This window comes from Ambystoma mexicanum, chromosome 12, assembly GCF_040938575.1.
Source record: "Ambystoma mexicanum isolate Mex_15411 chromosome 12, UKY_AmexF1_1, whole genome shotgun sequence".
NCBI lineage: Eukaryota > Metazoa > Chordata > Amphibia > Caudata > Ambystomatidae > Ambystoma > Ambystoma mexicanum.
The window spans coordinates 172,090,054-172,108,287 of NC_090936.1; the positions used below are offsets into that span (position 1 = coordinate 172,090,054).

At 47.6% G+C, this 18,234-nt stretch overlaps 1 protein-coding gene across 1 annotated transcript in view; it reads right to left on the reverse strand.

Moving 5' to 3' along the window:
• The window catches only part of ZFC3H1 (zinc finger C3H1-type containing), a 1,590,362-nt gene that overhangs the window by 1,242,940 nt on the left and 329,188 nt on the right, over positions 1–18,234 (reverse strand). Inside the window, exon 10 of the mRNA XM_069628251.1 lies at positions 18,064–18,201. Within this exon, the coding sequence (XP_069484352.1) occupies positions 18,064–18,201 (138 nt within the window). The remainder of the gene's footprint in view (positions 1–18,063; positions 18,202–18,234) is intronic.

The following is an 18,234-nucleotide window of genomic DNA, read 5'->3' on the forward strand; positions in this document are numbered from 1 at the left end:
TTGATGTCCTGGAGCGACTCATCCACCGTCTTCCCAAAAAGGTTGTTGCCGTCGAACGGCATATCCAACACTCTGGTCTGAACGTCCTGGCGGAAGTCCGTCGCCTTGAGCCACCCTCGTCGTCATAGGCAAACCCCGTTGCCCATCTGGCAACATCCGGTATCGGCAATGTCCGTTGCCACAGTTATGGCGTGATCCGACGCCACCTCGCCTTCCTGAAGAATCTGTAGGGCCTCTGCTCTCTTGTCGTCCAGCAGTAAGTCCAGCAGGGGAGCCAACTTGAACCAAAGCTCCCTGTCGTAACGGGCTACGATCGCTAAGGCATTGGCCGCCTTAATCGTCGTCGACGAAATGACCTGTCGTCCCATGGAGTCCAACTTCTTGCCCTCACTGTCCGGCGGGGAAGTGGAAGTTGATGCTGCCGCACCTGCTGCCTTCTTCTTGGCTGCTGCCGAGACGACCGAGTCCGGCGTAGGCTGGGCCTTGAGGCACAAGGGGGCGTCGTCGGGGACCCGGTACTACTTGTACCTGTCCCTCTTAGCGGGCGTCGTAGAAGGGTTCTTGAGGACAGCCAGCCGTCCCAGATGTCGTCGAGCAACGGCACTGCCAGGATCGTCTTTCTCTTGGCCTCCCGTCGGTGATGAAGAAAGCCTTCCTTCTTCTGTTCCTCCGGGCAGAGTTGGAAGAACTCGGACGCCCTGGCTATCGTGGAGTGAAAGGAGCCAATTTCGTCGGGCGGTGAGGCCCGAGGGGGAGACGAAGGAAGGTCCATTGTATCATCGCCACTGTCGTTGTCCGTCCCCGTGTCGTCCCGAGGGTCAGGCCAGGGGGATGAGGGGTCCACAGGCCTTGTGGGCACAAAGGGCGGAGTGGGATGGACTCTTCCGCTTGTTCGGGGGGCTTCCCGACGGTCCTGGCTCAGGATCCTCCGTCGTGTTCCGTGGTAACCTTGCCCTTATCTCAGTACATAAGGATTGGATTGCCAACTAAATGGCCTCCGAGCTATCCCGAGGCTCTGGCAATGGCTGCGACGGTTGCTCCACCGGGCCTTCGTCGCCGTCGCCATGCTCGCTATCTTCGATCTCCTCAGCAGGCTCCTTCCCCTGGGATCGAACTTTCTCGAACCTCTCGTTGAGGCCCTTCACGGTTTCCACCAGATCCTCCTCAGAGGCTGATTCCGAGTCTGTAATGGCCACCCCCCCCCCTCTTTTTCCGCCGGGGTCTTTACGGAGGTCTTAAAGATGGGCTGCAAAGATGATTCCCTCCGCGGTGGCAGGGATACTCTGGGCCCAGAGGCCATCTCGACTAGCGTAGTCTCGGCCGACTTTGCCAGGGCCGCAACGACCACTTCGATAGAGGACATTGCAGGCTGGATCAAAGCCCTCACCACCTTCGGTGAGTCCTGGGCCTTCGCCTTGGCCTTGGGGGGGGGGGGGGGGGTTCAGCGCCTTTATGCCCCTCGGGTCCCTTCGAGATCGACCAGGGCCGCTCCAGCAGCTTACCCGGGTTCTCAGACTTCCTCTTCCCCAAACCGGAGCGCTGGCTCGTGGTTGAACATGCCAGGGAAGTCACGCCCTAACTGGCAGCCGAAGAGCCCGACCTTTCGGTGCTCCTGGTGCCCGCACACTCGCGGTGCTTGGCCTTCTGTTGGGCATCTGTCGCCGGGGCGCCCTCAGGACTTAGAAGACCGCTCAGACTTTTTCTTCGCCTTCTCACCTGCTGTGCCCTTCTCCAGCAAGGCGGCGGGAACAACTATCTTGCTTGGTCTGTTCCCAAAGGTTCTTGCAGCACACACAGTCCTTCACGTGCGTCTTGTCCTCATGAAGGCAGTAGAGACATCACAAATGCTCGTCCTCCTTGAAAACATTTTGTAATCCGCATCTAGGGCAGCACCTGAACAGCTTGGATCCGGGCGTCGAGCTTCCCTTGTCCTGGGCCACGTCCGTTGAGGTAGGCCGCAGATCTTCCGGAATCCTCCAAGAAGCGTAAAAGAATTCCGAAACTTGTCCCCGTTATCGGAAGTAGAAACGGTGGAGCTTGAGGCTCAATTAAGCGAAAAAAAATAGAAACCCCATCTCGTGAAAACGTGCGAAAACGCAGCAAAAACTCGAGAGCAAAAGCACGAGGACTCCCAACACTTGAACGTGGAGTATAAATCTGAGGATGGCTGCCAGAGGCGGGGCTTAGGGAGAGGGCAGTCATTGGCTGGGGGCAGTATGACCCAGAGATCAGTGATTGGTTACTAAGAAAGACAGATCAGAAACGAAACTGATACTGATTTTTTTTTCTTTACTGAGGATTCCCAGCCTGACCGGGAATATTCATGAGCATGTGAATCCATGCCAGACCCCATGCTGGAGAACCCCCATTCATCAGTCCTAGCTGTCACTGACACTGACACAGGCGGCTCACCACTGGGCCAATCTCACCAGAGTGCAACTTGAGTTGCCGAGGCAACTCAGTCCAGGGTGCCTAAACCCCTTCCCACACCTCCTGTGGTACCCAGACAGAGTGGCACCACTTTTGGGGGCTTCTGTGGAGAAGCCCGCCAAAAAGTGGAACAAAGGGCTCGATTTGGGTTGGAATCACAGAAGCGAACACAAACGCCATTTTGGAACCGAGTTTCGGCAAAAAATACCAACCGGTGAATTTATATTAATTTTAAAAAACTGGTGGTATGTTCGAGGCTATATTAAAAAGTGGTAGCCTCGAACAATGGGAAAATCCCATAGGAATATATTCGCGGTCAAATATAAAAAGTAGTATCCACTGCCACCAGCCAAAACTCGGTCGGGGGGGGACTGGAATGTGCCCCCTCGAACAACAGACCCCGGGGCAATCGAATTGCCCCGACCAGTACGTCCACAATATGATGGTTTGTACTGGTTCTGTTCACAATTTAAGACTAGTAAAGCCAATGGTGACTTTACATGACCTGGGAGACAGTAGTCAGTCCCAGGGTATGGAGTCTGTTTGGGGGGTCGCTACGACACCATTGGGTTACTGCAGGGAGAGTGCTGTGTAACCCACATACCAAAAACACATGAAGCCCTATGGGGTAAAGGACCCCATAGCCCATAAAACACATACAAAGTCAAAGTAACACCTCAAATCATATCTAAGAGGGGGAGAAAAAGAGTTTCACTCTTAGCAGGAGAAAAAATAAACCCCAAAAATCCAGCAAAGCTGCTGGGGGACTCACTAGGTTTGGGAAATTAGCCTTAACAGAATTCTCCCTAACACTGGCTAAGCTGCCGGTGACGTCCTCTGTGGTGGGGAGGCGCCTATCTTCAGCCTGCGATTGCGAGGGAGTTCTCTTCGCCAGTGTCGGGCCTTTTCCTCAACGGTTGCCATTTTTCACGGTGCCGGGGCCTTGTCTTCTGCGACTGCCTTCTTGGGCGGAGCCGGAACCCTATCGTCGCCGGACGCCTGCTAGCGCTGCATCTCGGCGGAACGTGATATATTGGGGGTAGTGCCCTTTGTTTTCGATAGCCCGGTCACTAGGCGCAATTGCGGCTGCGGGGAGGGCTGCCGATACGGACGGTCGGCGGGTGCCGCCGGAGCTTCCGATGTTGGAGCTGAAGTCTTCTTCGACCTGGTTGAAGATTGACTTGGGGTTATGTGCTTTGTGCTGTGTACATGTTCGTCTTAGTCGGCGGGGTGTGACTTCCCCATAGCAGTGCCTAAGCCGTGCCTAGCGGGGCCGGGGACAGATGAGGCGGAACAAGAGCGTTCTGTTGAAAGGTCAACAACCTCCGGTTCGGAGGTATGATCGTCACTCTCGCCTTGGTTGCATTCGCTGGCTGCAGCAGCGGGAGAGCCGCCAACCGCTTGATTCTACGCTCCTTTAATGTCTTAAGATGGAGGAGCTTACAAGCCGTGCATCATCATTCCTTGTGATCGCAAGGGCAGGCACCTGTTACACCGTCTGTGCCCATCTTTCCAAGGGAATGTGCTCCTACAATTAGGGCAAAACCTAAATGGAGTCCTCTGCAGAGCTGAGTATGGGTAGAGTGACGAAGACTGAAAGGGAAAGAGGAAGGAAAGGGAAAGGCATTCTCAATTTGTATAGAAAGGTCCACCCCGACCCCACCCTCCCTACTGTATAGACCGGCGGAAGGCCCGGCCACATGGTCAGCAGCACCGACTGGATCACCGTCCGTCGATTTCTTGAAGGTCTTCTGCGGGGGACTGTAACACCCGTCAAAATAAGGGACGGATAAGGTGATATGAATATTTTATATAATTATTTCGACCAAAGGTCGATGGGACAATAAGCAAAGTCTTTGACGAGCTCCGCATCAAGGCAACCACTATGCTGGGCAGAAAAAAAACAATCTGAGGGACCTCGACGCGTGAGGGATCTTGGGTACACTACATGTCACATAGGGATAGTGTTACAGGTACGCCCATGTCGATGTCCCCTTTCGTTTCTCGAAAGACAAGATGCAATACTCTGTGGTGACCACTGGCTGTCAGACCATATGCACAGCATGTGATTGTAAGCAGATTAACAAACATCAGAAACCGTATTTCATTCTTATTGTCCAATTGTTGTGATTCTTGCAAATGATTGTCTAATGACAATCTCATATCCTGACAATTAAGACTGAACATATGTACATGTATACGGACACGCTATTGTAGTATCATACTCCATACATACAATTTGCGGCATACAATAATGATAACCGACTACAAATTTAGATCAACAATGTATAAAATCTCGGATTTTTGTAAACAAACCATCATTACATGTGAACTTTCGACTATCTGGATGTGCATGGAGGCGCATGCTACAATTACAACATTTGAAAAAGCCATAAGTGGTCCCATTCAGTCCCATCCACTCCTTACAGTATTGTCTTTAGGTCTCAGAAAAGATGATTTAACACATTTCTAATGGTTGGTGCTCGCGTGTATATAAGTGTTGGTTTGTCATCTTTATAGTCCGTCAAATCCACATCCAACCGCAAGATATGATTATGTTTGTTTACCAATCTGAATAAAGCAATACTCTGAGTATTTGGTGAGGAGGCTCACCCTTTGTTGGTGTTTAAGTTTTCTCTATCACAGTTGGGTTTAACATGCTTTGTCTTGTCATGCCTTTGATAGTACAAGCTTTGGATACACTCCCTTGAATAGCCTTTCACAGAATCTATTGTTAGTAGCTCATTCTTGATAGAAATCACGGTCAGTGCTGCAATTCCCACGTGCATGATAAAATTCACCAACTGGGATGTTCAAAATGGTACACCTCTAGTGACAACTGGAGGCAAATAAACGTGGAGTTAACCTCCATTGGCTTCCTATATTTTTTACTTTCAATTTTATCATTCTCATGTGTGCAGATCGAGAAAATCAATGCTTTATCACTGTGACCATTCAGTTCAATACCAAAATCATTATGATTAAGAAACAAAACCTTGAAATGTATAGCGCTGTTCCAAATCATGATAAATCGTTTCCAGTTAACCTAATCGGTAAATTCCATATTAGTTAATGCATGAGTTTGTTTGAACTGTGCCATAAATAGGTTGGCTAGTGGCGGAGCGTACTTGGCACCCATCGCTGACCCCTTAGTCGGCAAGTAAATGGTTACTCACCATAGTGACTAACTTACTCCTAGTCCATAGTCCCCTTTCCGCCATACTGCATGGGCGTCCCTCGCCAGGGACGGGTGATGGAACCTTTTTCACCAGAAAAAAAACACCTTTGACCTTAAATTTAGAGGCACGCAAGGGCACGGCCCTGGGAGCACGCGGTCACGCCCACTCCGCCCACCGGCGCCACTCCTGAGGAGCGCCGAGAACCATGGCCTGGCCGGCAACCACAGAGCAATCAGAATGATGCATAGGTGATATGATTATCGTTTCTTGCCACTGCCAGGACGCAAACTTCTGGCACTTCCATTGGCCCAGGAGGTTAAGAAATCCACACAAGGATGCCCCCATCTGCTGAAGATCCCCAGCAGGACCTGATTGTTCAATTGCCATTCGTTATTGTCCGCTCCCAGTCTGCTGAGCCTGTCCACTTCCAAGTGGACTTTCCTGGGAAGTGGATGGCAATCAGGTAGATTTTATTCTCCAGGGCCCATTCCCACATGCTGCCTGATAGGCTGCACAGCGGAGGTGACCTGGTGCCACCCTGCTTGTGGACATAGTACATGCTGGTGGAGTGGTCCGTTTGGATGAGGACGATGAGCAGGAGGAAAGCTTTGAGAGCTAGCCAGATATCTTAACTCCAGTCAATTTATATGAGACTCCTGCTCCTGGCGGGACCAAACTCCAAGGACACTGGTTGTCCAGGGTGGTCCCCGCGCCTGTCGGGGAGGAATCTGTGGTGATGGTGACCTGAGGAGGTCATCTGCCGGAAGGGCTTGCCCCTCGGGTTGCAGTCCCTCAACCACCATGTGAGGTCTGGGTGGAGAGAAAGAGGAATGCTGACAAACTGATTGGGAGCTCAACTCCTGATTCCATGAGGCTGCAAGCTGTAATATCCCGAGTTCCGTATGGGGTATGGCCAGTAGAACTGCTGCTATGACGCCGAATAAATGCTGGTACCACCAGGCCGAGGTCACCTCTCGGCTGAGCAAGTGGCTTGCGGCCCCCTTGATGGCCTTGATCTTGTCCTCCAAAGGGAACACACTCGGCGCTTGTGTCCCAGATGAGGTCCAGAAACGTCAGGCTCTGAGTAGGCTGCAGCCGAGACTTGAGGTTGATCGAAAATCCCAGCTTGTGGAAAATGATTCTAAGAGCGGAGGAAGTGTGATGAACTGGCGCAGGAGATTTCGCACTGACGAGCCAGTTGTCCCGGTATGGGTAGACATGGTGGCCCTGGGCCCTGAGGAGGGACACCACTGCATTCATAAGCTTGGAGGAAAGCTTTCAGAGCCCATGAACCTGAAATGTAGAAATGAGCGATGAGGCTGCCAAATAGGGACAAGTAGATAAGCACCCTTTAGATCCAGGCAGGACATCCAGTCTCCCCTGCACAGTGTCTCCGCTATGAGTGCTGGCGTAACGATCTTGAATTTTTTGAAGAGGGAGGGAGAGGTTAAGGGTGGAGAGGTCCAACACCCCTCAGGCCAGCCTGGTGGTGGTTCATTTGTATAGCAAAAATCCTGGAGTAGAAGCCCAAGACTCTGGGAGGCTGCGACTTCCTATGCCTGGCTCTCGAATTTCAGCCAACAGAGTTGCTGTCCCAATCTGTGGGAGTGGAAGGGAGGAGGGCATAGAGGGAGGAATCGGTAGACAGTACCCAGTGGACACAACAGATAGGATCCAGGGGTCTGCGAACTCCTGACGCCAAAATTGTGAGTGTAAGGCAAGCCTGCCCACCCACCGGAGACACGTGGACCCGAAGGGGCGCGTCATGCCTTCTTTCCCTCGGAGGCTGTTGCAGAGGGGGACTGAAAGAAGCCCTTGCTCTTTTGTTGTTGCCCCCGTGCTGACTGAGAACAGTCAGGCTGTTTAGACCTCTGTTCTTGGAAGCCCCGGAACCTTATCGGAGCGTTGATGCAACTCGGTGTACGCCTTGGGCGTGGCCTTCGCAAGAATAAATAAAGACTTAGCAGCTCGGGATCTGTTTTTCTTTTCATCTAGGTCCTCATTAGTGGTGGAGTCAAAGAGGTCGCCACCCTCGAATGGAAGGTCCAATATGTGTTCCTGGACGTCTGGGTTGAATTTCGTAGCCTAAAGCCAGACAGTCCTCATGTCCATGGCGATATATATGGCCTGGCCAGAGGTGTCAATGTGGGCCACGGTGGACTCTGAAGTCCTGAACCACCAATTTAGCCTTCCGCCAGCCACGCCTTGAAACGTGCCTGGCTCTGGACCGGAGGTTCTGGAAGGAAGTCGGCTATTTCCCACCAAAGTCTCTGGTTAAAGGCAGCCAGCATGGCATCTGTGCTGGATTGCCGAAGGTGCAGCGAGGTGTTGGAATAAGGCTTCTTTCCGTAAACCTTCAAGATCATCTCCTCCTTGCCTAAAAGCGCAGAGGACGAGGTGGCAGAGCACAACTGAGCCTTTGAGTAGAGTGACGCTGCAGCGTTCACCGAAGAGTCCGGTTGAGGGTGTACCGACAGCAAGAGTAGATCCCCCCCCCCCCTCCATTTGCCTATACTTGACGTTGAGGCACCGATTGGCAAGCTGGGCTGAGAGGCTTAAGCCATCCCTTTATGAAACGCGACAACGTCCTTCTGCATCGGGATCCCCGTTCTGGCCACGGGATGTAGAGTGAGAACCTCGGCCAGGACCTTCTCCTCCGGTTGTTCGACCTCGTGTTGAGGAAGCCCCAAGTAATCTGCCCAAACTGCGAGCAGTTCATGGAAGGCCTTGTCTGACAAAAGCATGTCTGGGTTCTCTTCCTCGTCAGTATACAACAGGGTGTCCAGTTGGTACGGAGTGGGTGGAGGAGTGCTGGGCGCCAAGGGCTGCAGTGTGGTGACCGGAGGCGGAGGCTGGTGTGGAACCGCCTGAACTGTGGGAGGCAGGGGAGCCGGAATCGAAGGAGCAGGCGGGGGTAGCAGGGACTGCACAGGGGCCTGTGGCGCTAGAGCCATAGGAGGAATGACTATAGGCGCAGTCAGAGGGGCCGGACGGGAGCATGTCCCCTGATTACATCCCGAAGGATGGCCCCGATCTGAGGAGATCTGAGAGTGAGGAACTTTTCAAAAAACCAGTCCTCACAGGCCAGTGGGGAGGGCAGGTGATTTTGACGAGGTAGCGGCCGGCTGCTGGGGCCGGTGAATACTCTGGACGGTTGCGGGGTGAACCTGCCCTACGATGCTGATGGAGAAACAGTAGGCCACATGCCTGGTTCTGGTTGACACCAGTACCACCTAGTGACTTGTTCTCCCACCTGCTCCGCTCCAAGGGACGATATTGGATGAGCTGCCATTTTGTCTGGCAAGGAGTCAATCTTGTCGAGCTGTGTGCCAAAGTCACGGTGCTTGGCTCACAGGGCCTCTGCCTCCTCCAAGACTCTTGGCGGTATAGCACAAGACTTACCCTGCACCTCAGGACGGGGCCTGATGGGCGAGTTACCTTCGTCAATATCACTGGTAGAGCTGCATGCAAGCACCCCGGACATTTGGCCGGTACTAGGGCGTAGCACCTCGGGTGTACACCCGGTAAAAGAACCTTGCGGTGCCTCAGCACTGTCCCCAGAAGGATCTACCGACTCCCGTTGGCCTGGCGGCCAGTAGATGAAATAGCCTCAGTACTAGTGCGAGAACCTGAAAGGTTCCTCCCACCCAAGCGTTTCCTTGGGAAAGAGTTGTCCTTGCGGGGTGTGATGGAAAAAATCTGCCCTACCTTGGGCCTTGACTTGTGTCTGACGAAGTTCAGCAAATCCTTGGGAGACTAATTCTCGAAGAACTCCCTCCACCAAGCTAACCTATTCTTAGTAGCGGGCGGTGTAAGTGTCTCATGCGGTTTAAGTGTCTCATGCGGTACAACCCTCCCAGCCGTCTGTGCCAAGGCAGCGGAGGCAATGAGCGTGGAGGTGAGTGAGGGGGCTGGGGTGGGTCGGGCGTAGGGAAGAGCCCTTCGCAGGCTGGAAACCTGCTGAAGCCCGCTGAAATTGACATGTGCTCGGAGGAGCGTGGCGCCAGAGGAACGAGTACCCGATTGACAAGACAAAATAAAGTATCTGGGGAAGAGCATGTGGTATTACAAGGCCGAAGCCAAACCCAGTAGCGCTGGTGAAAATAGGCCCGTCCCTATCGATGCAGAAAAGGTGACTGAGGAGCGGCACCAGTGGGCTGAATCAGGGGAGCGCATGCACCCAAGGCCGCACCCCCGCCCGCCTCTAAATTTAAAGCAGGAAGAATGCTTTTTCTGGTGAAAAAGGTTTTGTCTCCTGTTCCTTGCGAGGGACGCCCATGCAGTATGAAAGAAACGGGACAGACATAGGAGTAAAGTCCTCATTAAAAAGGAAATTGTTGTTGCTCAGGGTAGATCTCAGAAATTCCTCTATCATTTCCACGTGTTGTCTATTGGAAGCTGAAGATTCTGTATATGTTTAGTCTATTGACTAAATTGTCAGTTCATGATCCATAGAAGTATATAGCGATTTAACATCTTATGCTGCGAATAAGAATTCTGGTTGCCAATTGAGGTTTGCTAAAATGTGTAGGACATGAGTAAAGTCCCTAATATATGAGGGTAAGATCTCTACTTGATGTCTAATCAGAGTTTATATCTGTTGAAAGTCCCTCCGTGGCCTAAACAATTCCACTCACTATTGGGCACAGATTGGGTAGGACTTCAAAAGGCTTATGAATTTTCAGAAGAAATGTTGGCATAATCAGTTCTGTTAAGAAATAGTTTTTCATCATCTGTCAGTACTCCTTTCTTGTGCTATTTCGTTGTTAAGGCAAGCATTTCTCTCATTACTAACGTAGCATTAGTTAATTTCCTAAAGCATCCAGCTGTTGATAAATGTAAAATTCCCATATGTACATAGTCATCTCTGTTCAGGACAACCACCTTGACCCCCTTTTCAGCCTCCTTATTCACTACAGAATTTGCTTCAGATTAAGTCTAAGGCTACGATCTCTTCATTGCTTAGGTTTCTCCTAGTTCGGTTCTGTTGTAAACTAGTCTATCAGTTAAGGAGAATTCTCATTTCTGTGCCAAGTCCCTTCTACCTTAGAGATCCCCAGCTCTTTTGCTGGACTTTAGTAGTTTAAATGTTTATCCTGGAGTGAGCGAGGCCTTTTTCTCACTCAAGTATTTTTATCTGATTTGGACTGTATAGGATAGGCATCACTTTTGCATTGTGACACAGCGCACCATCAGTGCAGTGTCAGAGAAGTCCTTTGGATTTCTCTTAAGGTTTAAACACCTTCTCTTGGGTAAACTACTGTTCCCAAGAGTAGTAAAGTGACATTGACTTTACTTACCAGTTTTTCATATGTAGATCCAGCACAAACCGTTGTATATGGAAATACTGGGGTTACTCTTTTCCTACTTTCTCATCTAACATTTCTATGTTACCCTCACTAAAATTAATGGCTGGTAGCAGTGGTTTCATTTTCCTACCATTGTGCGTTCTGACCGCGGACTGAATCCCCAGCTACAGTTTTTCCCCATGGTACCCATTTTGTCAAAACGGCCCTGGTCTTTTTCTGCCATTTCTTGCTTGTGAGCAATTTCTTGTGTTTTACTCTGTGTGCCAAACCAGGTTTGGTCCCCTTGTTTTGTCTTTGGCGGGCTTCAGTGCCGAAACCCGTCTCTGGCTCCAGCATGTCTGGCAGGACAGGAAGCTATGGAGGTTCCCGAAACTTCCTGTGCTTAGCCTCAGTGGTTATGGAATGGACACAAAAGGTGATTGGCTGCCTGTCCTTGGAGGTCACCCACCCTGCTGTGTGAGTGACAGCTAGGCTGCGAATGAATGGGAGGAACCTGCATAAAAAGGTGAGGTCTATTGAAGAGAAGGCACAGTCGACCACTTGATGAAGGAACCGAAGAAGAAACTGGAAGAGAAGCTTGATGCACCTTCCTGGACCCTTTGTTTGCCCGGTGAAGCCTTGCTGCAGTGCTTTAGCGCCAATTTTCGTATCGACTTGAAAAACCTGGAACGGACGACTTCTTTCTTTGGGTTGGTGGGACCAACTGACCCCCAAGACGAACTTGAAGGAAAACCACCTCCCTGCGGGCTGTACTTCTTCGCTGCTGCTGGAACCGAGTGCCAGGGGACAGGAACACCAGGAACGAGTGCATCATCTTTAAGCCGTACCAGATTACCAGGAAGAACCTGGAGGTCCCTCCCGAAACAGGGTGACACAAGCCTGAGCCACCTCAACCGAGTGCTGGACCCCAGAAGCCAGGGGAGCCCACAAGGTGTCCAAGAACTGGTGCTATTGGCCGGTAGCTGAAACCGCGAAGTGCCACTGATCTGGCGTAAACCCATTGAGGCAGCCGACCTTCGAACTGCAGTTCACAAGTACTGCAGACGTCCTCCCTCTTGTCCCCACGAATGAGGCCCAGGAACACAGGAACTGCAGGACTGCGATCAGAACAGAAGGCAGCTGGATCCTTTTCTTCAGACATAAGGTACTAACTAGGGGTACTTACCTCTTGTTTTTAGCTTGCTTGCTCTCTGGAGACTTGCATTAGCTGCCTTTTGTAGAGTTGCTTGCTTCTTTGCTCTTCGCCAGCCTCCCAGCTAGTCGCCCTACAGCGATTCTTTTCTACAAACTCTCTATTCAACAATGTGCAAGACTTTTGTGCCATCTACAAGAAATGCCTCAGCTAGCCCTAGACTTTGTTCAATTGACATTGGCTGTCCTGGCTCCCTGCAGACTCTTCTCACCCTCCGACTTAGTCAGTATCTGTCCCTTAAAAGTCATACTTAAGTTACTTGTATTGCTGGGAAAGGGTTAACCTATACTTCATTGGCGGATTGAAAAGTACTTACCTGTTTAGAGAAACTTGTTAACCTTTGTTTCCTTCCACAACCTCAGTATTGAATTTTACGTTTTAAAGTGATATATTAATGTCCACAGTGTCCTAGCTATTGAAGTCACCTCAGGGTCTAGGAAGTGTGTGTATGTGACATCCCAAAAGGGTACCTACTTAACTGAAAGCGAAGGAGTGTATTTTATTGTTGCATATTGCCCTTTCTAAAGAAGGCTTATTTTAAAACTGACAAATATTTATTTTAATAAGAAACCTTGAGTATACGTCTTATTTGAATACTTGTCACTGTGACTCTATGTTGCACCTGTACAACTCACATTGACCCTTCTTGAGATAAGTCTGGCTGCTCAGTCACTCTACCAACCTCTGTAGTACAGACCTATACCAAAGGTTGGGTTCCCTATTGCCAAGCGACAAGGCTGGTGTAGTCTCCCACAGGGTTACTACATACAATCTTGCCTAACATCAGTGTATTTATTCAACAACTGTGTTATTTAAAGTTTCATTAACACGCTTCGTGGGTAAACAAGGATTTAATTTCGATCTAGCTTTAAATTCCTGCATTTTAAGATTACTGGGATAAACCCCCAGTTCCTCACGGCTTTTCTGTGATTCAATTTCTAAAGATACATTTAAGCGCATGTGTTCTATGTCTGATGTAGTCACTCTACTTAGGGATGTGTGTACCTCTGGTTGTTTGTATATCGCAGTCTATTGGTGGACATTACTGGAGCATAGGTTTTCCAATGTATTCATATAAATCAATCTGAAAATCTATCGAATTTTATCCCACTGTTGGCACAAACAAAAACATCTACTGGAAAAAGATCTTTCAGCATATGTCAGTTGCCTGTTACATAGGTTAATTACTAAGTTCCGTATTGGCCTTTCAGTATTTGTTTGAGAGCCTGACCTGGACAGACTCCTTGTTTGGTCTTGGTCTCCGCTTGATACTGCATCTATCTCCTTGTTAGGCAAGATTGTATGCAGTACCCTTCGGGTTCACTACAATAACCATAACCTTTTGGCAATAGGGACCCAACCTTTGGTACAAGTCTGAACTACACAGGCTGGTAGTGTGGCTGAGCAGCCAGGCTCATCTCAAGAGGTCAATGTGAGCAGTAATGTTGTGACAGTTTCACAGTATAGTTATTCAAATAAACACTGGCGCTCAAGGTTTCTTGATAAAACAATTTCATTCAAAGTAAGTTGTATAAACCTTCAGAAGGGAGCAATACATACATAACATATGATACACTTCAAAATACTCAATTTCTCTAAATCAGATGTATTAACATTGAGGATGGCACACAGACACTTCCTACACCGTCATGTGACTTAAATAGCTAAGACACTGGACATCGATTTATCACTGGTACATTTAGAGCAATACTGAGTTTGGTGTAAAAGATAGAAGAATGATAAAACAAAGGTTAACAAATAATTCACAAACGGGTAAGTACTTTTTAAAACCTTCCAATGTCAAATAAGATTAACCCTTTCCTGGGGGAAAAGATAAAGCACAGAGTCAAAGGTAAGAAGAGTCTCTCAGGGAGCCAGGAGAGAGAATGTTAATTGCAAAATGTCAAGGGGAGCTGAAGATCTTCTTTGCAGGTAGGTCAAAAGTCTTGCAAAACTTTTAGAAATGTTTGTAGAAAATAGAACACTTGAAGGGCCACAAGCTGGGAGGCTTCTGAGGGGCAAAGCTTTAGCAACTCTGCAAGGTAACCAAGACAGGTCTCAACTGAGAGCAAGTAGGGCTACACAACAAGAGGTAAGCTCTTCAACTTTACAGAATCTCTGGTTAGAATAAATTGTTCCAGCTGGCTTCTGTTTCAGTACAGCTCTGCAGATCCTATTGTTCCTGAGCCACAGTCGTGTGGACAAGAGGGAGGGCGTCTGGGGACTCCTGCTCTGCAATGGGAAGGTCAGCGGTGGCAATGAGCAAACTTCAATTCAGCGGGTCTTCTGTTTTTCATCTCTGCACGCCCGATAGCAAATAGCGACACTGCTGTTTCCTTGCTTCTGGGTTCCAGCACTCTGTTGAGGTCTATCAGGCTTGGTCAGTCCTGAATCAGGGAAGTCCGGAGGATCTTCCTAGCGCTCGGGTCTGACTTAAAAGCAACGCACACAATCTGGCACATTGGTTAAAGCAGCAGCAGTGGAAATACAGGCAGATCCGAAAGGATGTCCAGACAGGCTTACTTTGGAGTTGATTGGTCCCACCAACTCAGAGGAAGAATCCGTCCTTGCAGGGCTTCTCTAGTCGAGGCGAATTCAGAGCTTCAGCACAGCAGCAGAGTTTCACCGGGCAAACCAACAGTCCAGTAGTTGCAGCAGGCGTCTCTTCCCAGTTCTTCGGATTCCTTTGTCCAGTGGTCGACTCTGCTTTCCAAGCCAAAAAACCTAGACTTTTATGCAGGTTTCTCCCATTCATTCCAGCCTAGCTATCAATCACACAGCAGGGTGGCTGTGCATGCCAGCCAGCCAGCCAGCCAGCCAATCACCTTTGGGTGGATTACTGCAACCAAGGACATTAAGCACAGGGAGTTTCGGGCACTTGCCTCACTTCCTGCCCCTACCAGACATACTGGAGCCAGAGGTGGGCTTCACTCATGAATCACACCAAAGACAAAAGGAACAAAGGGACCAAACCTGGTTTGGCACGCAGAGTAAATCTCAAGAAGGACCTTTCCAACAAGAAATGGTGAAGACAGACAACCAGGGCCATTTTGACAAAATGGGCACCCATGGGTGTTTCACTGAGGCTGCGAACACAGCCTGCGATAAACACAATGGTAGTAAAACGTAAACCACTGCCACCAGCCATTCATTGTAAAAAGGCTAACAAAAATGTTAAATGAGAAACTAGACAAAGGGATACTAAGTAACCCCTCCACCACAATATGGTAAGATAGTGTGTGCTGGGTCTAGAAAGTTACAAAATATAAAGTCAATTACACTTCACTGCTCTTGGAAACAGCAGTTTCACAAAGAGAAGGTATATAAACCTTTGGGAAATCTAAGACCCCTGTGCCACTGCACTGAAGGTGCTGTGTGTCACAATGTAAAGATGATGCCTACGGAGTGCGTCAGACTCCAAAGTTAAAGGAAACAGTCTAAATCACAATAAAAATACACGAGTGTGAGAGAAAGGGGTCCCTCTCTTAAGGTTAGAAATTAAAAGTCCTGAAGTCCAGCAAAAGCACTGGGGGTCTCTAAGGTAGAAGGGAATTAGCACATTTTTTGAGAATTCTCCCTCCTAATAAAAACATTTTGTCTTTGGGTTGGACTGCCTGGATTACATATGACCATCTGGGGATTAGATTCTCAGAGAATCTTTTGGTCTAGTCAGCAGGTAAAAGCAACAGCAACCATTGGCAAATATTGTGGGGAAATGAGTCGCTGTTTAATGCTCAAGGTAGAGTAACAATTTCACCTGTGTTAAGTCCAAAGCTCTGCCAGCAGTTCTCTACAGGGGAGAACTATGGGGCTACTTGAAGGTATTTGCGAGTAGCATATCCGAGAAGGATTGAGAAATCTCATCCAATCCTGAGGAGTACCACTAGCCAGTCTTTGCTGGGAGTGTAGTTTGCATCCAATAGCAGAGACTTTGCACACCAAACCATTATTATACTTGGTGAGAATATAGACAAACCTGGGTTTAAATGACTACTGAGTAGCCCTTATCAGATTTCTCCCCCAGAACGGATAAAGATCACTTCCATGGTTCAAATTCATCCACACAGAACTATTGAGGTTGAACCTGGAACCATTTTGGGATTACCCAAAAAGTATGAACCTCAACTCTAAACGTAAAGGAGGCATGCCTAGGATCAACCTTGTACCAGATATAACAGGATTGTTTAACCTTGAGTACTGGACGTCCATTTAATTTCTAAGCAAATGGTTGGCTATGAAAATTATATTGATGTGACAAACCCAGATATGCATGTGCACTATATATGAGAGGGCTACAAAAGGTTCGAGATCCTGCTATCTACTCTATTCAAATACAAAGATGTTAGGACCATCAGCTCTGCATTGCATTTGTGCAAGAATGCCAATGATTTAAGATTGCATTTTTTTGTATCAATTTCTATTTTGTGCATAGTTAAGGTGATAGAATAGATTCAATTTGATTTTATTGATGAAATGTGAACAGATGTCATTGCGCTTAAATGGTGTATAAAATGTGTTTTTTAAAAATGTTTTGATGCATTTATGGCAAAAGCGCAGAATAAAACTGTCTTCAATTTAAAAATTATTTGAAGACCAGTGCATTCAAGCACAGCAGATCTCTTTGCTCACATACAACACTTATGTAAGTGCTATTTGAAACTGGATATATAAACAGGCAAGTAGTTTACGTTTTTTCCCTTGCCTTAATCGGCTCACAAGCAAAAGAGCACTTTCCATTTTTCCAAAAGATATAATTTCCATCACATACAGGTACCTATGATTGACATACACTGAGAAAGAATAAAATATGTTGGCTTAAGAATTAATAATACGGATAGCTACCAGCTCTGAAATACAAATACGACAGGAATATCCCAAACTACAGAAACAATTGCAATAGATGTGGTTTAAAGAAGGAGTCATTATTAAGGTGCAGCCAAATCTTTGTCAGGTACGAGCCATTTACAGATATGAAATATATCTCCCTTGTTTATCACGTTAGTCTCCTCATACCATAGGACGTAGGCACCACTGATCCTTTTAATAGCTCAATTAGAATGTGCAATGAAACTTTGTAAACACTAGGTTTTAGTACTGTAAAGTTAATGGGCATAAGCAATTGTTTTTTGCATGACTTTTTTCCCTTCAGTAACCTTTGTTATAATTTTCTTCAATTTCTTTCATTTTATGTTGCATTTTTCGCATCCCTTCTCTTCAATAATTACAACAACCGTGTGATTTGAATTTATATTCATTTTACACCAAGATGGAGAAATGTTTTGTAAGTTTGGGAATATTCATTTATTTTTTCGGTTTACCAATTTTTTTTGTTGCTTTCCTTAACAACCAACAGCTATCTGTAGAAGTTAATTGTTTTTTCAGAAATGTCTTACAATAGATAGGAACAGGTCCTGAAGAACTTCAGAGTGGAACACGTATGGGCCACACAACCATGTACTAAGCACTCAGATCCTTAACTAGATTACACGTTCTAACTAGGATGCTATGAATATTGTACAATAATAAGTATGAATTCCTTTACGACTAACACTTTCACATACACTGCTTTATTAATCTTCGTACAGTACAAAAGTATTGGGGGTACAAGATGTGTATCCTCCGTGTATCCAACTGCTTAAGAACATTTTTGGCTTTGGACCTTTGGCAAGAAGTTAAAAGGTTTTTAAGCTGCATCCAAAAACAATGCATACATGCATTCTGTATTTCAGCTAACACCTGAACGACAAATTTACAGGAAAAAACAATCTGAAACATTAGCTGCTATGCTTGTGAACAGTAGGCAAAGAGGAGGGAGCAGTGGGTTTGAGAATTAGATTAGTGGGAAATTGCTTGGCTGTAATCTCTTAGATTGCTAAAACACAATGAAGCTATTATTAAAATGCAAATTAATTTTAGCTTTCCAAAATAAGCAGCCAAATAGTGGTGAGGTTACCTCTGCGGTTCTCCTTGCTTCTTTTATCATAAACTCCAGCCCACCAAAGACACTTATATTTGTGTTTGACTGCTCCAAATCAGATTCACTATCAGAATCATTGTTAAGAGTCACAACTACTGACTTGTGTTTTGGTAGCTGAAAAGAAAAACATTGTGAAGCTGTAAAATT